Source organism: Arvicanthis niloticus, chromosome 20 (genome assembly GCF_011762505.2).
Source record: "Arvicanthis niloticus isolate mArvNil1 chromosome 20, mArvNil1.pat.X, whole genome shotgun sequence".
Lineage (NCBI taxonomy): Eukaryota > Metazoa > Chordata > Mammalia > Rodentia > Muridae > Arvicanthis > Arvicanthis niloticus.
Window position 1 is genome coordinate 45063645 of NC_047677.1, and position 23918 is coordinate 45087562.

Here is a 23918-nt window from a genome sequence, read left to right on the forward strand (position 1 = left end):
CAGCGAGTCACTAAACTCATCATCGGTCTGTAACACTCTACTTCACACCCATCTTTCCTTACCTTTGATAAATTAAAACAAGAAACTAAACATATCTAATCAGTAAGGTGAACTGAGGTATAGAAGACCACTGGCTATGAGCTTGTTTCTAAACAATTAAATTGAGGATTTTATATTCCGGAAGAAATCATAATTCAAGGATTCAATCAGTATGTGGGATGGCCAAAGTCCTGGGCAAGAACCATGTCCCAACCCTATGTTTACAAATGATGGCTCTAAAGTCCAAAAAGATGAAGTGACTTACCCCAGATGGTTCAAGGAGGGATCTGATTAGAAGGGACTAACTCAGCATGACTCGTTTCCTGACTCCAACATGAAAATATTCTTCCTGTGGCATTCTCATTGGTAAAGCAACATTTACCATTAATCATTTAAATCAAGATCAGAGATTAATATACATGACCCTACTAAACCAGACATGTTCTTTATAATTCCTCCATACCCCAAGAGCTTAGCAAATCGGACTTGATGCAAGTACACATGAAATTCCATTTCCCTCAGAGAGCTGAGTTCAGCAATCTTAGGCAAATACATGAAGCAAGCGCCCAGTGCAGAGAGAATCTGCTTTCACGCACAAAGATAACAAAGCCCCATGCAAAATCCAAAGGAGAGCCAAGTAATTTAATCTTAAAATAACCAAAAAGAAAAATTAAATAAATTGTTGGGGGAGAAAAACAGAAAACACCCAAACCCTTTTCTGCACTTACCAGCAAAGCATTTGGAACAGAGATTCATAGTCTTGCTGGACCTGGGGCAAAAAAAGAAAGAAAAAAAGAAAAAAAAAGAAAAGAAAGAAAGAAAAGAAAGAAAGAGCTAAAACTTCTGTGTTACTCTAATCAAAACAAAAAATTAAATGCAAGCAAAGAATTTGCTGGCCAGACAACCAATCTCATAAGCTAAGAACAAGTCTGGCCAGCTGTCTGTCTATCCCACCCCCAACAAAACAAAAGCAAACAAAACTAAAGTAAGTTGCATGGTTTTTTTGTTTGTTTGTTTGTTTGTTTTTTAACCTTTACATGAGCCAATGTTTTGTTTTCTTTGCTGTAGTTAGCAGCTGGGGAGCAGTAAGTTCAGGAGTGCTGCAGTGGCCCAGGAGGCACACAGCCACTCTGGGAAGAGCAGAGATGCCTGCACAGGGGTTTTACACTTTGCTCCATATGCTCGGACACTAGCTTTCCTCGTTACTACAGCTTTTCCTCCTTCCTCTCATTCTACTTGTATCTCACATGCTGGTCATATTATGACTTTGTTATTTAAAATTCTTCCTTCAGCTGCTCTCAATCAAATTATTTTTTCATTACTTTTGTCTGTTAATAACAGCTGTAACTCTCTGCCTTGGATGGGCATCTTACTAATCATTCCAGGCTCCCTAACATGGGTATTACCATATCCCTTATTTCACTTTTTTAAAAATTAACATTTTGTGTCTTTATAACCACGGGGCTACAAGTATGACTATTAAGAAAACGTTGCCCCATCTCCTCCAGGGTAGTCTTAAACGGCCTAGCATAGCTCTCATCCCCCTCTGACCTGTGAACAGCTTTCCTGAGATCCACACCTAGACATCTGCAGAAATTCCTTAACTGATGGTCTGTGCCAACTCTGACGCCATCCTCCTCCTCCACAGTACAGCACTGGCAGCACACAGCCAACCAGGGACTACAAAGACCCACGGATCAGCCAGATGTGGCTCTATGCCTCTCGACTCACTACACTCCAAGCCAGCTTATCCTTAGAGCTCCTTCCAAAGACCTCCAAGAATGCTCTCCACTGGGCAAGCTAGCCTATCTGCTGCTTCATTCCTAGGCAACTTTCCTCCCAACACCTATGCCTTTGGACAGAGTTTCCTGGAAAAATAGGACAAATCAATTTTCTTCAGTCCTCTTTACTAAATTTTATAATTTAGGCTTCAGATCTGAATGTCGTGATGCATATAATCATCTCACCACTTGGAAAAAGGAGGTTGATCTCAATTTTGATGACAACCTGCTACATAGCAAGATTCTGTCCTATCACAACAGCAACCACAACTTAAACAGAGGGGAAAGGGGGAGTCTCCCACAGGAAGTATTTCTTAGTATCTATGCCAAAGACTACAAAACAGTAAACAAATGATTCTCATCTATCTCTAAAGTCTCATCTTTTCAGCACAAAAAATAAGAGCTCCTGCTCTCCACAAAAGCTGAAGGATACGCACCAATACCAGCCCAGCACATCAGCAGTTCAAAACAACGATCTCACAACTAGAGATCTGGTCTATGAAGGTCAAGTTTGCCGTCTGATAAAGTACAGCAAACTCTGGCCTCCACCTCCACCTCCACACGACGACGAGACTACCAGCCATGGGTAGTCTGACTGCCCCAGGTCCATGGGAGCCATGGGAAGCCTGCAAAGAGCAGGCAGCAACACAGCTCCATGTATACCAGTTTTAAAATCTCGTTTCACAAAACTGATGAGGAAAAAAAACTGGGGTGAGGTGAACAAAATAGCACTGTTCCCCTCGGTGTCCTTGATCTCTCTTGAGATAGTTTATTCAACATGCCAAATCAGAACTCCCACTAACCCCCAGAGTTGGCTGACCCTCTTGGCAAACTTCTTCCCAGTTGCTCAAAACCAAATCTCAGGTGTCGCTTTAACTCCCCTCTTCCTCTCCTGCTGCTTCCTAGACAAAACTCTGCAAGACCACCGGCTCCACTTGCAACTGTTCTTGTTTCAAAGCTCTGTCCCTCAAACCCTCAGGCCACCACTAATTCTTGCCACTGTAAGTGTTTGTCATTGCATTCTGCCTCCTTACAATGATTTTTCTGGACAGCAACTGGGGCCATCTTTTTAAAACAAATAGGTTATGCTAATTTTCTTAATGTCACCCAACTACCTGCCATTAGTATCAGCTCTTGTTGACAGCCTGCTGTCCTTGTGGTCTGGCTCCGCCTACCTCTTTTCTTGCTATTTTCACCTCCACTCACCATACTATAACCACACTGGCCTTTCTTCTGCTCCCAGAATGTGCCTTTCCCAAGCTGTTCCCTGTGTCACAAGTCACTCTGAAGTGGTCAGTCATTCCCACCCTATCTAGTTCAGACCTCTCAGTAGTTTTGCAGTAACTACTTCAGTTTTACTTCTTTTCTCTCACAACATATCAAAGTATATCTCAACACTTGTTTTTGCCTTTGTTTGTTTTGAGACAGGGGAGCATGAAGCCCAGGCTGGCCTCAAACTTGCTATGTAACTGAAGATGACCTTAAAGTCCTGATCATCCTTCTAACTTCCCAAATCGTTTAATTACAGCCTTACTGTTGCCTCATCTGGCTTGTTGGTGATCTTTTACCATTAGGACGCTAATTACCATAAGACTAGCAATCCTCTTGGGCACTTTGCTTTGTATTTTATTTCATGTGTGTGTATGCCACACATCTGCCATGGCATGATTGTGGAGGTCAAAAAACAATTTACAGGAGTAAATTTGTAACAAGACAAAGGTTTAAAGCCAAGTTAGTTAACACTGTTACTGTTTTAATAAAATTGTTTAATGTTCTTCACTGGTTTTAAAAATGCATAATAGTTCTTTATACAAAATTGATGAAGGAAGCAAATATGTAAATAAAAACTAAAGACAGCTTATAATTCTACCTTATATGTCATTCTGCTAAAATAGAATATACTTGCTTCTTCTTGGGGGGAGAGGTATAACTCGAAATTTAGTGCATTTAACACTAAGTCATGTGATAGGCTCATACCATGGGTCCACAATTTCAAATATAACAAATACTTCATTTAAAAAGTCCATCAAAATTTATATTTTCATTTTCCACATATACTTACTATTTCTGGCTCACTTCCCTTGCTGCTCTGTAATGCTGTCCTAGGCCAGCAACATTACACACTCCCAATCTACTGTATTTCCACACTAGATTTAGTTGCACTATTATTGCATGCATTATCTTTATCCCAGTTATTTTTCTATTAAATACTGCCATAGTGGACATTTTTAGACATAAATCTGATAATGAATGTGTCCCCGAATGATTTTTCTTTAAAATTGTTTCTGAGAAAATACTAAATAAAAACTGTGAATTTGGTACATACTGTAAACTTTCTTTCTGGATAAGGTTTACATAATTCTTTCAATATATTCTTACCAATACTGAGTATTCTTATTTTTAAATCTTTGCTTTATGGAAAAATGATTATCTTTTTAATGATGTGTTTTCCTCTGGCTAAAAACAAATACAATTTTAATGATATTAATTTGAAATGGATTTTTGAGATTAGTTTTGTTTTGTTTTTTTAACAATTTTTCAACAATGGGGGAAAAAAATCTCAAAATGAAGGTAAAACTGCTCTCTGGTTCTCTCAAGCCCCAGCCCAACTCCAACCCTCACCTCCACCAATACCAGAGTGGGGGAAGTGCCACAATTCAATGGAACCCCAGCAGGTGAACAAGTTAATTACTGGTCATGTGAAGTTTGAAATTAGACAATAGGGTGTTGTTATGTCTTATATTCATGATGTATGTATGGGAACAGGGGTTCTGTGCATGTGAATTATGTGTTTGCATGTGCATCCAGGTGCACTGTGTGTGCATATGTCCATGTGAGTGGGTATATGTGCATGTGTGTGCATGCAGATGCCAGGGACTGACGGTATCTACCTTCCTCATCACTCTGCCTGTCCTTTACTGAGGTAGGGTAAATCTGCTCTCTAAGAGCACTGAGCCTGGTGCTTGATGGCAAACTCAGTCTAGCTACTCTTGCCCCAAAATTTCTGTGTCTCTGCCTCCTGAGAGCCAGACTTTCAGGCAAGCTGCCAGCTTTTCTGTGGTTTCTGGGAACCCAAACTTCAGTCTACAAGCATGCATGGGCAGCCCTTTGCTTTACCTACTCAGCCATCTTCCCAGCCCCAAGTGATAGGTTTAAGAGAAGAGCATCCATATAAAAACAGAGGTGATGGTACACATCTCACACATCCCTAACTCCAGCACAGATGTTGAGGGGGAGACAAATTCCAGAGGCTCTAGTAAAGCAATGAGCTCCAAGTTCACTACGAGACCCTATCTCAAAAGTTAGGGTGGAGGATATGGAGAATTGTAGCTCTCATAGAGAACCTGAGTCCAGTTCCCAGCACCCAGTTCTCGGTATCCAACACCTTCTTCTGACCACAGGCACCAAACACATACAAGGTACAAATACAGGCAAAACACTCATACACATAAAAATAAATCCTAAAAAATAAATAAATAAGCTGGAGAATGGCAGAAGACATCCAGTGTCGGCGTTAGCCTCGATACACTCATGACCTCGGCCTCTGCACACCATGCACAGGTGCAAACACCCTAATAGAAACCACCCAGCAGCTCTGGTCTTGTAGCTTCAAGTGGTGGACACACAATCTACACTCGACCACACCAAGCTGACTAAGTGTGCTCGAACCAAAGAGCACTGTTTCTAGAGAACATTCTGTGACACTTGGTGGCTACCTAACAGTGAAAAAGGCATTTATTGGTAGTATTAAAAGAAAATAGAGAAAGAAATTTGAGACTACTTTCAAAAGTATGGCAAGACTGGAAAACAAAGTGAAAAAAGAAAGAAAGAAAAAAAAAAAAAAAGGTCTGCTTTCACAATTTCTGATGATCACCATTCAGCTCTGAAAAGGTTTCGTTTAAAAATATGACACTATTTTTGTAGTTATTTATTCAAAACAGGATTTCTTTTGTAGCCCTGGGTCTCCTGAACTCCCTCTGAAGACCAGGCTGGCCTCGAACTCATAAATCCTCCCGTCTCTGCCTCCCAAGTGCCAAAATCAAAGGTATGCGCCCCCATGCACAACTTAGAAATGTCATACTATTTGTTAACAGGCCTAGCTGTGGAGTGAAAGGGCCCTTCTCTACAGGATGTACAGTCCACTGGATCACAAGGAGCCAATAGGAACAGATATGGCAACATTTTGAGTTATGACAGAAACTTAAAGGTTGAAGTTTGACCATGGTAGAAACTGTGGTAACAGGGAGACTATCTTGGAGGTGATGGGCCAGAGGCAGTTACGGTGAAGGTGGTGATGACACCTGCAGCTATAGTCCTGGTTAAAACAGGACTGGAGGCCAATGTGGAGACCATGGCATAAACACCAAGGTGGAGGGCAGGATATGGAAGTACAGGAGAAAATGTCTCTAATGAAGCAGGAAATGGAGCCATCATGGTACTTAGTGGACATGATTTTAGAAATCAAAACGAGCAACAACAACAAAACTCTGAAGTAGGAGAGGGCAGTTTTGTTCAAGGTGATAGTTCCTGTGGCAGGGACAGCAGGAAAGCACAGAACAGGCAGAGCCGTCAGCAAAGCAGCAGGCTACTTTATGACAGTCTCCTCTGGGGAAACTTACAGAAATGAGAACCAAGAAGAGGACCCTTCCTGGCTGAGTGCACATAGCTGCAGATGACTGCAGGGAAGTATCAACTTGATGGCACACTTCAGTTTGTCTGTTGTAGCTTTGTCTTTTGTTTTTCCTTTAGCTACAGTGATTATACATCTCTGTAAACCATGGCATTAATAGCAGGATTGAAGCACTAACGCTTAAAGAAAGGCTTCAAAGCTGGGCGTGGTAGCACATACTAAACCCCAGCACTTGGAAGGCAGAAGCAGGTAGATCTCTAAGTTCAAGGCCAGCCTAGTCTATAGAAAGTTCCAGGGTAGCCAGAGCTACATGGAGAAATCCTGTCTCAAAAAGATAATTCATTGTTGGGAAATTAAAATAACATTTTCTAGTTAGCCTGAATTCTAGAAATCTCTAATTTATGTTTTATATGAAGAGTACTCTCTGTGACCAAAATGCACACACATGCCAATGCTAAGCCCTCCCCAAAACTGTTAGTGTAAATATAGTAATAAGTAAGCTTGTCCCCCATGCATTTCCTCAGCAGCTCTTCCTCCTCACAGTCACCGATAAAAGGCAACCCTGGGACAGTAGAAAAAGTGAAGAGTAAACATGTCAAGCGCTTCCAGTATTCTAGTAGTAACTTCTCTAGGCTAGAAATGACTCTAAAACCAAAAATATCTAGATTCTACAAAGTGACTTATTTCTGGTTTTGTTTTTGTTTGATCTGGTTCAGCTTCGGTTTGATTTCTTCTTGAAACAAAACTTACAGAATAGTACAAGCTGGCCTCAAATTTGTGGCACTCCTCCTGCCTCAGCCTCAGAAGTGCTGCCAGGAACCAATGCAACTACATGCTAGTGTTTCTTTGTTACAGGGAAGACAGGCACTGACTAATCACAGCTCCTGGTTCAATCCTTTAACACCCGAAGATAAAAACAGAGAAGAGGAGGAGGAAGGGAGACAGAAAGAAGGAAGGCGCAGTGGAACAGGCTCACTCGAAATATAATTTCAGTTACCTCAGACATGAGGTTAGATGACTAAAGACTAAATAAAAAATAAAATCAAGCCTACTTCTAAACTGCCTGCCACCTCAACCAGCAGTCACTGTCAGGCTAAACTCCTGCTACAGCAGACAAGAAGCAGGGAACAGCTCTACTAACTCACCAGTCCAGCTCACTCAGGCAAACAGGAACAAAGCCAGTTAAAATATGCTAACTGGGAGGGAGGAGGTAGCTCTCAACAGCTGGCCAGCGATGGAACTGCGAGGCATCAGTCTGAGTCATTCAGATGACACAAAGTTTTCTTTTAAAGGAACATCACAAAGGAAATGACACATTTGTTAACACAGGGATTAGTTCTAAATTACAGCACTGCTAATCCTGCTCATTTTAAAAACTAATTCAAATTAAGCACAGTAAGATGACTGCAGGATAAATCATTAAAATTCTAGCAAGATTATGCACAGCAAAGCAAATGATCAAGAGTAACAGAGCAACCAATGAAATGGGTGGAAACATTTTCTAACCCCATCTACTGTGAAGCTGACATTCTAAACATTGAAAGAGCATCAGCAGCAAAAGAAACCTGACAGAAAACTGGAGAAAGGACTAGAGGAAATTTCTCAATGTGGCCATCAGGCAGAAAAGCATGGCGGCACACGCCTCTGACCCAGCACTTGAAAAGCAGACACAGAAGATCTCTATCTTAGAGGCCAGCCATGTCTATATAGCCTTGTCCCCAAAAAAAGCAAATAAGAAATTAAAAATGGCCAGCAGTTAGAATAAAAAAACTTAAGTAACAGGCTAATACTACAAATCCATCTCTTCACACCTCGCTGACCACTGCTGACAAGGCACCAGACGACAGAGGGAAAGGAAGTAGAACCCTGGACACTTGGTGGGAATGTCAATTAGTACAGCCAATGGTGGAAATAATGGGACATGTGCGAAGAAATGCAACTGTTAATAATCTTGCTGTGGCCATGTTACAATATATTATCAAAACATCAAGTCATAGATTTATCAAATTAATTCATTTCTGATAATTTAAAATTTTATTTTTTAAGTCAAGAAAGAATATCTTCAGATTGCTTCACAAATTATCTTTGGTCTCCTCTCCTAACAGGAGCCAAAACTGAACGTAATACAAATTACACAAGCACCTGTGTACCTGTCAGGAGCGTGATTAAATGAGCTCACTGTTTTAAGCTAGAATGTATTTAAGGCATCTATAGTTACTGATTCTTACTACACTAATCCTCATTTACAGGGGTGAGGTGCTCAAGGCACTCAAAGGGTGAGTCCTCTTTGTAGAGGTTTAACTGCAAGTAAAAGGGACAGGTTAGGTTTTGCTGTGGGTTGAAGCCCAGCCACAGCAACCATGTTCCTTCTGTGCTAACGACACAAGTAAGTGATGGGTATGTACATATCCTGTGTAAAAAGTATGTGGCTCTCAAGTCAGGTGACAGACAGGTCGAAGAAAGGTCTGAGGCTTCACTGAAAGACACAAAAATCACATACATTCACATTTATCCTATGGCAGCCAAGTTACAGTTAGGATTCCATGTGCTAACACATTTTTTCAATTACCTATCAGTCTCATCATGAATTTGAATGAGAGACTTCTGTCATGCCTTTCCCATACTAGTGCACACCAATCCACTATAGACCACAAGGGCAAAGTGAATAATTCCATATTAATTACAAACATTATTGACTTAACACATTCTCACTTTACAGGCTTAGTTGCAACATTCCAAGATTCTACAGATAATTAATCAGCACTGTGCTGTGCAGTTTCAGAGATGCAGAGAAACAGGCAACTTTATCACAGCATTAAAAAACAAACTACAAACCAAAAAGGAGAAACCAAGTTGGTCTGTAGCTAATTGATCATTAAATAAGAGATTATTTACTGCCTAAAGTTGTATTTCCTGAGCGGGTTCTATGGATTTCTCTCCCACTTTGCTGACTGTGACACTGTATTCAAAAGCAACCTCTGAAACAAATCCCCTTCCACGCTTCCATTTACGGTGGCACAGTAACTCCTCCCTGATCACAAGTGACAGACAAATCCCCTTCCACACTTCCATATAAGGTGGCACAGTAACTCCTCCCTGATCACAAGTGACAGGCAAATCCCCTTCCACACTTCCATATAAGGTGGCACAGTAACTCCTCCCTGATCACAAGTGACAGAGCAGCAAGTCCAGCAGTTATCATGCACTGTGGCTGATAGTCTTGCTTTCAAAATTATAGCCCTGCCACATCTGTGCTCTAATGTGACCTCTGCATTCCAGAGAGGAGACAAAGGGGAGGAGGCCACTTGTCTAACCATCCTCTTCCCTTTATCCCACCCCTTCTCTCTACAACCTGAAGTGGCTTCTTACGGTAAATAAAATTCCTTCTCTAATTTTTATTCCCAAAGTCCTCGAGATTACATACTCTAGAAAGAAATGTTTCCTCTCCCAAAATGCTAGAGTCCCTAACAACCAGACACATCCTACCCCACCTATCTTCCTCTGAAACACAGCTTTTGTCATCGGACTTTCTATTCCAGATATCTGCGTATCTGCAGTTTCTGCCTGGGCTCTCAAACGCTCTATAAAACATCCAGCAGTTTATTTTCTGATCTTTCCCTAACTTTCATGGCTTTGGCCCTAAGTTTCGAAGTAGCTTCATACACAACTGCATTCATGGAGCATATTTATCAAGAAATCTAAGGAAAAGCATTCAGTATCTTTTCAAGTATACAGTTTAGAAAGGTATCTTGAAATTATATTTATTCTTCTAGTAGTGAGAAAAACCTAAAGGAGTTGCTTCTCTCCTCCCACTGTGTGGGTTCTAGCACTCAGTCAGGTTGTCAGGCCTCAGCTGAGCCACCTCACTGGTCCAGGAAGCATTTATAAGGTGTTCTATACTGCCCCAGTGCGTAATTATTTTAAGCAATGGATACAATTAGGTAAGAGTTTACTGAAATAAGATAATCGTCAGAAGCTTTATCATATACATTACGTACCAAACAAATACAAACCAAAATTTATACCTTCATAACGCAGCCCTCAATGCTCTATTTGCTCAAACTCTGCTACACAAATAAGGAAATGACCTGGCATTATATTCACCCTCATTCAAGCTACAAATGCACTAATGTACAAATGCACTAAAACAGTATTTTTAAAATGTAGCATTTTTATGTCATACTTTCACTTTTTTCATTCAACCACTTAAGCTTTTTTTAATTAAGTTTATTATTAAAAACCCCAAAGTCTACACATTCTCAATGCACTTTTTGACAGCTAGAATAGACATTCTGAAGCTGTGAATCTTATCACAGCTTCATGGAGAACATCCACGACCAAGAACAAAAAAATCTAGGACAGTCAAAAATTAGAAATAACTGCATTATATCCTTGTTCATGACTCGTGTTCATTACCTGCATTTAGTCCCGCCTCATCCCCAAATATTTAGGAATAATTCTTGCTTTCTTTTCAACATGTTATACTGTACCCACATGTACACTTCGTATATATATATTGGCTAGGTTCCAAATATGAAAGAAAACATGCAGTTCTTTTTCTAAGATTGTATGACCTTGCTTATTATTATATATTCTAATCCATTTTCATGCAAACTCTGTGGCTGCATTTTTCTTTAGAGCTGAATAGTATTTCATTAAATACACACACAAGCACACAAATACTCACACACTTCAAATGTTCATTATCTACTCATCTGTTGAGGGGCATCTAGGTTGATCCTAGTTCTTTATGACAGTGAATAAAACAGCGAGCATGGCTTTAAATGAACTAGTTTAAATAGTATGCATGCATAACTTCAAATACTATATAACCTCACCTTAATATTAAGTATCTTACAAGAAAAGAAAAAAGAAACCGCTTGAAGAGATCCAGACATAGCAAGAGAGCCAAGTCCAGAGTGAATACTAACTAGCCAGCCTCTCTGACAAGAAAGAGTCCGGGAATGTGCTACAAAGGAAGAACTGCGGGAAGTTAGTACCAAGTGTAAAGCCCCAGCTAGCGTTAGGATCCCGACCTGCAGAGAAGTGAGAAAGGGGCTATGAGAGGACTTTCCTGCAGGACAACTGGGCAATCTCAGTACAGACTCCCCAGCAGTCAGCACTATGAAATCACTGCTCACTTCCTAAGTGGGACAACAAGGCTGTGGTGTTCACACCAGTGTAAACATATCTAGAGAGCTATAAAGAGGCAATTTACTTTAACAGACAACTGTGGGTGGTAAATGTTAATCAGTGGGCCATCAAAGAACAAAGTCCACAGAAGTTCCTTATACAAACTTATCTCTGTGGTGCTGAAGGAGGCTGCACCTTCAAAAAATACAAAATAAAAAAAACCATAAATGCAGATTATACAACAGCCTGTCCATCAACTGGCAAGTAGACACATAGTATGTTATATTACCCAGAGAATTAAACACTACTTACCAATAAGCAGCAACTCTGGGGGGTATCCACTGTGAAGTGGATGAACCTCAAACATTGTGCTCAGAGCAGCCAGTTAAGACTATGCTGTGTTAAAACTCTATGTGGAATGTCCCTTAAAGGCAATCAACACAACAAATCAAGGAAGAGGCCATGGGGTGTGGGACACAGACACGGAAACTGTTAGTCAACGGGCCTGAAGGAATTTTCCAGAGTAATAGAAATGTCCTGAAACTTCACTAAAATCATGGGCATGGAACTTTATAAATTAGTAAAATCCATTCAATTGTACAGCAACAACAAGTAGCTTTTACGGCACGTATTTTAATGCTGTTAAACTGGAACTGGAACAAATCTATGGTCTGAACAGAGACACCATGATCTGAAAAGCAAGTGCATGCTTTATGCTTTTCAATGTATTATCTGCTGGGACTGACTGGAAAGACAAGTCAGGGGCTAACCTATAAAACTAAGGTGAGTTACACTTCTTCTATAAAAATAAGTAAAAATAAAAATTTCAATATAATTTCATTTAAACAGCATAAACCACAATCACTTCCACATTTCAAAATCTAATTTTATATTCTAAAATAGGCCTTCAAAGAAAATCTAATTTCCATTCTTAAAAGATAAACAAAAGGGTAAACAACCCAATTAAATACTGGACAAAGGACGCTGACAAACATTTCTCCAAAAGAAGACATGTACACGGCAAGAAGGCAACGAGCACAGAAAAGATGTTGGATATTGCTGGGCGGCGGCATGCGGGGGAGCGAGGAGGTACACCTTTAATGTCAGCACTTGTGAGGCAGAAGCAGGCAGATCTCTTGAGTTCATGACCAGCCTGGTGAATTCCAGAGCAGCCAAGGCTACACAGGGAAACCTTGTCTCAGAAGAGGGGGGAAAAATATGCCAGATGTATTAGCAAGCCAGAAGCAAACTGAAAATCCAAGCAACAATGAAACAAACTTCATACCCACAATAAAAAGTATGACAGCTGACACTCCAAATCAGAAAGTAAATGTTGGCCGGGTATGGAGACACACTGAAAGCCCTGTACATTGTTAGTAAAATGGTGTAGCCACTGTGAGAAATATAGTGGCTTACTGATTATTCAAAGCCCAGCAATTGTGCTCCTGTGTCTGTCTACTAAAGGAAGTGGCATCATATGTTCACATCAACACTGATGTGTGCATGTGAGAAGCAGCCCTACTGACACAGCCAGCCAGCCAAAGAACCAAAATGTCCAACCACTGAGAAATAAACGAACAGATCAGTATCTATACAAAACCTGGAGAATTGCTCTCAGCGACCACTGGATCCAGAGAGCATTTACATGGCAGCATACAATCCACTATCATTCCAGTTCCGGGGATCTGAAGCCCCTTTCAACCTCTGTGGGCACCAGGCACCCATGTGGTGCACAGACATACATGCAGGCAAAACACTCAGAAAATGAGCTTTAAATCTATAGCCATATGAGGATTATTTAAGATACACAAAAAAAAAGTAATAAAGCAATGAAACGTATTATAACATAATAAACCTTAAACATTAAGTGAAGTAAAAATCATGAGCTGGTTAACAGTTTGGTACCAGAGCACTTGTCCTAACAGTGATCCCAGCAATGCAAACAAACAGTAAAACTTCACCTATTATAACTGATTTCATACAACTAATTCATAGAAGCAGAAGGCAGACTGGTGGTCCTGAGAGATCAAGGGAGGGGCCAAAGAGGGGAAGTGGCCACTCACTGGAGAAGGGCTTTCTTTAAAAAGTAATAAAAATGTAGAACTAGGCCAAAAACAAAAAAACCAAAAAAAAAAAAAAAAAAAAAAAAACCAAGGAAAAAATAAACACAAAAAAAAAATTAAAAAAAAAACAAAAAAAAATATAAAAAAAAAAAAAAAAAAAACAAGCCTGTCCTAAACACTGCAATGTTTTTAAATGGTTAAAAGGATATATTTTACACTGTTATATCACAAGTTTAAAAGTTTGAACTAATTGTTTTTTTCAATTTCCTTTTAAAAACTTATTTACATATTTTTAAGAAGAATGCCATGGTATATATGTGGAAGGGTGGGGTCCAAAGAGTTCTGGGGATCTAACTCAGGCTGCCAGGCTTGGCGGCAAGCACCTTTAATCTGAGGACCAGTTCTATGACTTCTATGACTTTTATCCACGCCACAGAACACACAGTGGGTGTGCTACAACACTTAATGTTTACTGAGCGCTTGCTACTTTGTGCCAAGGTGCTCTGCAAGTTCTGGCTAGTCTCCAAGTCCTTGCAGTGGGGAGAGACGACGCCAGAGACACAAATGATATAATCAGAGGTAGAGGTGGGATTCAAATCCTAGTATTTTTCAAGATAAACTCAAACAGAAAAAGGGAATAAATTAAACCAGTTCTAGTAATACCTTTACAAAATACAACTCTATGAACAAGCTACCTAAAAAGAAAATACACAATCAGGAAATGACATACAGCATTACTTCCTTCCACAAAACCACTACTAACTTACTGCTCTCATTACCACTTCAGAGAACCAAAAGGTCCAAGATAACTGGCACCACTCATTTCCAAGTCAATCAAGAAAATGGGAGTACACAGAAGCACCCTAAGAAAGGAGTTGTCTGTTGTTTTAATTACAAACCATAGGTCCATAAGACACTATGTAAACTATGACTGGTATTCAAGAACTAAAAATAAAAGAACAAATAAACCCAATGCAATTAGCATCTGAAGCACAGGAATTCAGTATTTAATATAGATATGTCCGATGATGTACCTTTCAGAGCATAACTGAAACCAAAATATGCTTGAGTGTTTGCATTAATTCGTGATATCCAGTATCAAACTGTACCTACTCTACATTTCAACAGTTTTCTACGAATCAAGACCAGCTAGCTGCCCATGTGTATAAAACACAAAAACACATATATCATGAACTCTACAAAACATAGAGGATGATGCCTGACAAGCCAGAATAAAATAATTTCCAATAAACAAACCTAAGTAAACCACAAAATTGCTAAGACTTGAACTATGTGGCAGGCTCTGAGAATCCAGTGAGAAGGAGACCCGTTCCCAAAACTCTCAGCCAGGACAGCAGCCACTGAGTGGGCTGCTACGGAAGAACCCACCTCTTCATCACCGACCTTATTTTACTTTTAGACAGGAAGACTGTCTCATCCTTCCCTGGGTCATTACAGGACTCTTACTTTGTCATAGCAATCCCTTTAAATTCCAGCTTCCATTTCACATGGAGAAAATGTACATCCAGGAAGCCTCTGTTATTATTTCAAAGCAATTGGAAAATCCCAGAATCCCCATTTCCACTGGGCTGAGACTTTCCAATATGCCTAATAATGATACTTTATGACCTAGAAGTTCCAATGAATTGGTAGTAAGAAAACATTGATCTGCTTCAGTAGCACTGTAATTGGAATGGTGATTAAATGCATCATGTTAAATTTACCCTGGGCCCTTTCCAATGTGGCAAATATAAAATGAGCTCTCGGTATCAGCAGAGCCTAAACTACTCTCTTCCTTTCTAAACTGATATTCCTTCCTGCATGTCAAAGGTGATCTGTTTGAGTGTCTCTATTAATAATTAGGTGGCATACATAACATGACAAACCCATAGAGGCTTCCACAGAATGGACACTGCCCAACATACTATGTTGTTTTTAGCAACTTGGGACAGCCGTGTGCGTGCCCAAGCAGTGCATTTGCACCACTATAGTTAATGGTCTGTCAGCATTTCCATTATAAAGCAATTTTCAAGGGTTTATTGCTCTGCTGAAGAATTTGCTCTGAGCTAAAATCTGGCATTCTAGAAAAGCAAAACTGTAGCCTGTAGCTGTTTACTCCCTTCCAAGTAGGCTAAGTAGGTTGGTTTTGCCTTTTTCTTTTCTTTTCTTTTTTTAAAAGTTAATCTATTTCTTTATTTTAGAATTTCCTCATAGAGCCCTATGGGAATATCTACAAAACAAAACTGCACACCTCACAAAGGGGCTATTGTTTGGTAATAGCTTGTAGCAATGCACCAGATACAGAGCACAGACCCCAATTCATGTATAGAAAGCTAATGTTTAAGATCTATTTCTGATGAGCTGTACAAGCGCTCATCCAGCCTATCTAGTATGGTTTAATCATTATCCGTGCTCTGACAGTATCTGAACAGGGATTTTTTTTTAATCAACGAAAATCAACAGATGACTTAAATATCTCGATGGTAAAGCTTCCTTTACCCATCCCACTCAAGAACCAAACGTCCCTTGGCCTAGGGTGCAACACACTTGCTCAATTAGCTAAAGGCATTAAAGGCTCTGGTAAAATTGAGGGAGCAAGAAAGAGTAGTAAAACAGTTAGGGAGGCTTTAAAAAAAAAAAAAAAAAAAAAAAAAAAAAAAAAAAAAAAAAAAAAAAAAAAAAAAAAAACTAGAATACTTGGAAACTCGATGATCAGCTCCTGGATGACAAAATTCACAGAGAAAAACTGTGGTAATCTAAAACTATGGTGCATCTGTGCGATAAACTATTTGTCTTATTCTTTGGAAACCTTCCTGCTGATCTGAAAGCTTGCCAAACTAGCTTATGATCAAACAAAGGAAAAAAAAAAATCACCTATTCCAGTACTTTAGTTTCCAGCTAGGAACCTAACAGGAAAGCATAAATATTTATATATTTCAGATTAAGTGTGTCTCTGTTACATAGCCAATCTTAATACCACTCTACCTACTGCATACAAGACTTGTAAGCTAAGCAGTTTTCGACAGAGCTGAGGATTTGCTGGGTCTTAGTGCTTGTCCAGCAAGCACAAGGCTCCAGATTTGTCCCTCAGCACCTTAAAGAAGACTTTCTAAGCTTTATATACACTTTCATATACAAAGATCCTCTAAACTTAGGAACTGATGACCAAAGCAACCTTTCAAACACAATCGCTTTTACTGGGCGTAATGGCTCATACCTATAATTCCAGTTCTCAGAACAGGGTTGAGGCAGAAAAATCACTCAAGGTTCAAGGCCAGTTTGGGCTACAGAGTCAGGTCCAGGATAGCCTGAGCCACAGTGTCTTTAAAAAAAAGTAAAACACAGCCAAAATACAAAACAGCAAACGAACCCATTTTGTGGAGCCCAATAAAGATTTATCCTTGATGAAGCAAATACAGTTTGCTATGCTTTGTCAACTTCCCAACTTGTTACTAGCTGAAACTGTTTAAACATGTCAAACTATTTTCAAAGTAACAAAAGTAAATAACGGGGCTTGAGAGATGGCTCAGTGGTTAAGAGCACTGACTGCTCTTCCAGAGGTCCTGAGTTCAATTCCCAGCAACCACATGGTGGCTCACAACCATCTGTAATGGGATCTGATGCACTCTGTGAGAGAGCAGGGGGCCTGGAGCAAGCAGGACTGGAGCAAAAGGGAGAAGAGGAGAAGTGGCGGACAAAATTTTTTTAAAAAGTATGTAACTTTAAATTCTGTCAAAGGCACCAGAGTCAGCAGGTCCAGGACTAAGCCGAGCCCTGTGAATCCTTGTGGCCAACAGAAACCTAAAGTTAGGCTGAACTGGCTGTTCAGACAGACTTGACTACTTCAACCAGCTTCACTACTTTCATTCAAAAGGCTGAGTTTCTCTAAAAGGCTTAACTGAAATATACACAGGAAGTTAGTTATTGATTATTTCATCTCTATGTTCAAAAGACAAACAGCCTCATTAATGATTAAAATAACAGCAAAGGTTCTGTAACCTTTCATGTCTCAGCCATTTGCCAATCATATTCCTTTACTTTCTCAGGAAAGTAAAGTGAGTGACTGGTAAGAAACCATTTAACATCTGCTTTCAATAAAGAAGGCTCTGGCCACAATGAAAGAACATAGAGTAAATCACAGAAAGTGGGGTGGGGGCTCCCAGTTCTCAACTTCAGCCTCTAGGGAAGAGCACAGTAGCATATCCTGCAGTAAAACATATGTTTAAAAAAGTATGTATAAAGGATATAGCTGGGCAGTGGTGGCGCACGCCTTTAATCCCAGCACTTGGGAGGCAGAGGCAGGAGGATCTCTGAGTTCGAGGCCAGCCTGGTCTACAGAGTGAGTTCCAGCACAGCCAGAGCTACACAGAGAAACCCTGTCTCGAAAAAACAAAAACAAAAAACAAAAACAAACAAACAAACAAAAAAAAATGTAAGTCAGATTCATGACTCATACCAAAAGTAGGTGCTAAATACCCAGACTCTGCAACCATTTCTTGTAGCTCCTTCCATGGGACACATTCTATTCTAAAATGAAGCTCTAGCTTCACAATATTTACCTGTAATATTTATGACTAGACAACCACTCTATTCCTACTACATCCTCTCCTGCAACCAAATTAAAAGCTTCACAAACAGTTTTAGAATACTACCCTCGGAGAGCATGAAAACGCTGCCAGGAACAGCATCCACCTTTGAGGAGCACTGGCCAGATGAGGTAACAATCTGGCTTGTACAAGTGCCAGTGTGGCTGTATGCAAATTACCTGTTCTCAACAAAACACTAGCACTTTCCATAAATGGGAATAAACTATAGAAACATCATATTCTGCTTACAGAGCTAAATAAATTTAAAACGCAACTAAATTGTGACCATTCAACATTACCTATTATGTGAAATTATAAATTTTACATTTAATTTCAACATAAAAGGAAGTCTGCTCAACTATCACTTGTAACATTACACTTCCCTGAGGCTTTCTTGAAAATGAGATTTCTTCTGCAACTCAACCCAAGACAATAATTTATAAATGGTAACAATCTCAGGAATAAAAGTAAAAAGCTAGTTTTCCAGATTAAGGTATAAACCACATAAATCAAAATTTTAAATGCAAGTATGTTAGCCAGGTGTGGTGCACACTGTCGAATCATCACTCAGGAAAGCAGATGAAGGAACTATACAAATCCACCATAGGCTAAATACCAAAGACCTAGTCTCTTTAAAAAAAAAAAAAAAAAAAAAAAAGTATAGTAAGAAATCTCCACATATATATATAAAGATGTATACTAGCCTTTCTGTTTCAATGTTATATAACTAAACAATGAACTGCTAAGTGGTGAATTAGTATCTCTGTGGTAAAGTTCTTGATTGCAAGAATGGGATTCTGACCCCTAGACCTAAACAGAACCAAATACATGTAATCCCAGCCAGAGATTCAAGATCATCCTGAGCTATGTACTGGTTTGAGGCCAGCCTGAGATATATGAGACCCATCTCAAATACCAGTAATAAAAATAAATAGCCATAAAAGACTGGCAACCACATGAATATCCATGAAAAGACTGAAATAAATTGAATCCACAAAATATTAACTGAAACTAATTCTACTTACAATTATATAATTGCATATATACTAGCATAGAATAAGCTTTAAAATGTATCACAAGATTTCAAGAATACATACAGTACACATCAAAGTACAGATCAGCTAATTTTATAACTATTCATTACAGTATAATACAGTATCACAGAACTGTGGCTGAGTCAATTTGACAGTTTTTTTTAAAAACAGTAAACTTTAATATCTACAGCAATATGTACAGCAGATATAAATGGAAATAAGGCAAAAAGAATAAAATTATGTATTTTTAATTTTGAAAAAACAGCTCAAGTTAACACTAAACATTGGTAAATTATATTTTATTAAAATTAGAGACTAAACAAAATTCAGTGTATATATGATGTGTGTGACATATATTCTTACATTCCTACAAAACTTTAAGAAGACTTTCATCTCACTTTAAAGTACACAAAAAACATGACCAGGCTCTTCACAATTGTGAACATGTATATAGTCAAAACCACATGGAAACCAGGTCTACACTGTCAGGCATTAGAGAATGTAAGTTAGAATCACTGTCAGACTGGGGGATGGCTTTACTGCAGAGCACTTGTCTGACATGAGCAAAGCCCTGGGTTCACTCCTTTTTTTTTTTTTTTTTTAAATTTCCGGTTTTTCCAGACAGGGTTTCTCTGTGTAGCCCTGGCTGTGCTGGAGCTCACGCTGTAGACCAGGCTGGCCTCGAACTCAGAAATCCACCTGCCTCTGCCTCCCAAGTGCTGGGATTAAAGGCATGCGACACCACTACCCAGCCTGGGTTCACTCCTTATCACTGAAAGTAAAGCAATAATCACAGCATCATACTGGAACATACCTCTGCCAAAATGACCAAAGTTCAAAGTACTAAAAACAAATGCTGGCAAAGATACGCACTAGACCCCGACCCTAACCCTGTTCTATGGGTGCACTAGACCCTAACCCTGACCCTGTTCTATGGGTGCACTAGACCCTAACCCTAACCCTGTTCTATGAGTGAAGCGATGCCGCCACTATGAAAGAGCTAAACACACACCCTGTAGTAGCTCATCAACTCATTCACAAAAACAAACAGACCAAGAGGCCTACAGACCAGCATCCACTGTGGCACTGTCCCTAACAAAGGCTGCAGATGCAGTGCTCAGCCACAGGAGCGCATGTAAGCTGCCCTACCGTTACAACAAACGACAATAAAGACAAATGTTGCCGAGATAAGAGAACAAACAGAAGCAGTGATAGTTCAGACACGTGTTTACAGTATGTAATCCTAAATATGTGGTGAAGATCAAAAGGGTGGTTAGTTATGCAGAAGGTTTGAGTACAAAAGGGCAAAAAAAGACTACCTAATTGATAGAAATATTCTTTTCTGAATTTTTAAGTGACCTGAGCACTGTTAAAGACAGCATGAAAAGCTCCAATGTCTTTGGTAACGTTAAGGCATCACTGGTAATTATTGTAAGTGTGATAACAATAATATAACACTGGGATAGCAAAACTTGTCTCTTTTTAAAAGATATGGCTAGGATTCGATGCAATCTAACTTGCTGGGTTCAAATGAAACTGAATCTAATACAAGTTAGTAACAGCCTGTGCTCCATCTGGATACAGGGTAATCCAAGTGCTGCTTTAATTCTCTGTGCACGCTTCTATAAAAGGTTAAAAGATCAATAGATAAGAAAACAAACCACACACTTAGAGAAAATACTTGCAAGAGATGTACCTCTGAAGAATGTATTGAAAATACACACAACACTTAAAACACAACAAAATAAAAGCTGATTAAGAAATGAACAAAAGGCCAGGCGGTGGTGGCGCACGCCTTTAATCCCAGCACTTAGGAGGCAGAGGCAGGCGGATTTCTGAGTTCGAGGCCAGCCTGGTCTACCGAGTGAGTTCCAGGACAGCCAAGGCTATACAGAGAAACCCTGTCTCGAAAAACCAAAAAAAAAAAAAAAAGAAAAAAAGAAAAAAAAAGAAATGAACAAAAGAACTCAACGAACATCAAAGAATCATATAGCACTGCCTAGAGTGTAGAAGGCTCTAGGTTCAATCCCCAACACTGGATGGTTTCACACAGCAAATAAGCATGTGAAAAGATGCTCAATGTCTTATTCTGTTAACTACAACAAGAGACACCTCCACACTATTAACATGACTAAAATTCAAAACTCTCCAACACTACAAGACACAGGAAAAGATGTGGGGCAGCATTCTCGTTCACATATTCTAGGAGACTGCCTGACAGTGTCTCAAAAAACTAAACACTACCATCCAAGCCAACAAACTACCATACAACCCAAGTGAGCTCAAAGATTATGCCAAAACCAATACCTGGCACACCAATATTTACAGCAGTTTTATTTCTAGCTGACAAGACTTGGGCCTAACCAAAATGACCAGCAGCAACAAGGGATGAACAGAACTATAGCAATGGACCATCAGTCACTGCTACAGAGAGAGATGGATAGATAGGCAGGCAGGCAGGCAGGCAAATGAATAAATGATTAACGTTATGAAAAGACATGGAAAAGCCTTAAATGTATGCTATGAGTAGAAGAAGCCAATGTGAAGAGATAACACAGAAATCTTTCCAACTGTGTGACATACTAGAAGAAAACAAACCCTAACTAAGGAGACATTACAAAGATCAGTCATTGCCAGGGCCTAAGTGAGAAGGAAGATGAATAGTCAACACAGGCCTTGTAGAGAAGAGAACTACTTTGTACAGTTTAAGATACATGTTACTGAACATCTGTCCAAACCCAAAGATCGTAAGCAGCAACAGTGAACACCATGTTAGCTCAGTGGTAGCCAATACTCCATGATACACAACGACCTACCGTGCAGGCACCATGGCCGGTGCTGGCAGGAGGGAGGTGGGCTGTGAGGACCACAGCTGTGAGGTTCTGCTGTCCTCACACTGTGTTTTGTTGTGAACATAAACAGCCTTAAAAATGCTTTATGAAAAAATAGTAAAACACTTATAAATATGCATCTTATTTATACAAAACCTGATAAAATAAATACCTGGAAAATATCTGAAACACCAGAAAGATCTCTATTCTATACAGCATAAAATGTAAGAGGTAAAATTCAAGAAAATCTAAATATATGGAGTGAAATATGATAAAAATATGATGAAAGACGTTCTATTAAACCAAAAATTAGTGTTATCCCAATCAAAAGGCTAATAGGTTTTTCTTAGGAAAGGGATAAGCTATCTCTAAAATCCTTATGCAAATGTAAATGGCCAAATACTGCCAGGACAATCCTTAAGTTGGCAGACTTACTCTATTATCATCAAAACTCTCTGTAAACTGTGGGGTTACATCGACTAAATAGTTTGTTCTACAATGAGTACAAATAAACTAACGGCAGCTAGAACATACTACAAAGAAACTGGACCATCACACCAACCCAAACCTATCCACAATTACCACACACTAATATCAATCAAAATGATGGAATCTATCAAGAACCAAAAGCATCACAAGTATTCTGTCCTGCATGTGTTCAAAAAATTAAGAAATGTAAAAGATATTATGACATTTCTCTATAGTAATTCAATACATTCACAATAAAATACATGAAACAGGGTAATGAAGAGGGAAAGTACACGGTATGAAAGAAAAAACTTCAAATGTCTTAATATATATGTGTGTGTAACTGGAATAAGAGGCAGAGAAAGAAAGTATTTCCAGGAATCAAATACCCTCTTCTGACTTCCACAAGCACCAAGGCCCGAGGCCCCAAGCACACATATGGTATGCATACATACTTAACAGGCACACTCACAAATAAAATGTGTGAAATAAATTTGTTAAAGAAAAACAAGTTACACTCATTAAGTATTAACTGGAAAAGGATTTACAAATGTGTATAGGTAAAGTTCTCACTCAGAATTATCAATTATAGAATGATTACTGCAAAGCAGTGCTTGTGAAGTTTTTGAATGAGATTTGAACACAGAAGAAACTCAAGTGATTCTTGACTCATAAATAATTAGATATATTCTTCCTGTGCAAAAGAAAGAATGAAGGCTAAATGCAAGCTGTAACAGCAAACTTAGGGACGAACTGTTCAAACATATGAGCCAATGGGGACACTTGACACATGAGCATAACATGGCCTAGACACAGCAGCATGTAGAGACCTATATGGCAGCATCACCACCTTTCTTTGGCAATAATTCATGTAAATATGGCTGTAACACCAGTTGGAAAGGGAGGTAGGTTTTCTCTTTTTTTAAGATTTATTTTTATTATTTTTAGTGGGGGAGAGGGGGCTAGGAAACTGTACAACTCCACCCAAAATCAGGGCAAAGAGAATGGGACAAGCACTCTGTTTGCAGGAGAGGACGACCTACCCTGACTCACAAGGACACAACCGCTGTGTCAGCAGAACATTTGTCCCTATGAAGGATATAAAATGCCTCCTACAAGTGTCAGCTACAAACCTGCAGTTACAATCACAAATGAGCCCATTTACAGTGATTATGTATGAATTAAGGCTATTTGACTTCTATTATCAAAATACCAATTTATTGACCAAACACTAAAGGCTAGCACGTGGACAGAATGGTAAACTGTATTTGCACTAACTGCTTGGTTCCAATTTACTGAAGCTAAAATTCCTAGAGCTTACTAGTTTTTTTTAAAAAAAACACACTTAAGTGT

At 39.3% G+C, this 23918-nt stretch overlaps 1 protein-coding gene across 1 annotated transcript in view; it reads right to left on the reverse strand.

Annotated features, from left to right (window-relative positions):
• The window catches only part of Zfand3 (zinc finger AN1-type containing 3), a 193911-nt gene that overhangs the window by 140449 nt on the left and 29544 nt on the right, over positions 1-23918 (reverse strand). Inside the window, exon 2 of the mRNA XM_034524491.2 lies at positions 768-808. Coding sequence (XP_034380382.1) covers positions 768-808 — 41 coding nt within the window. The remainder of the gene's footprint in view (positions 1-767; positions 809-23918) is intronic.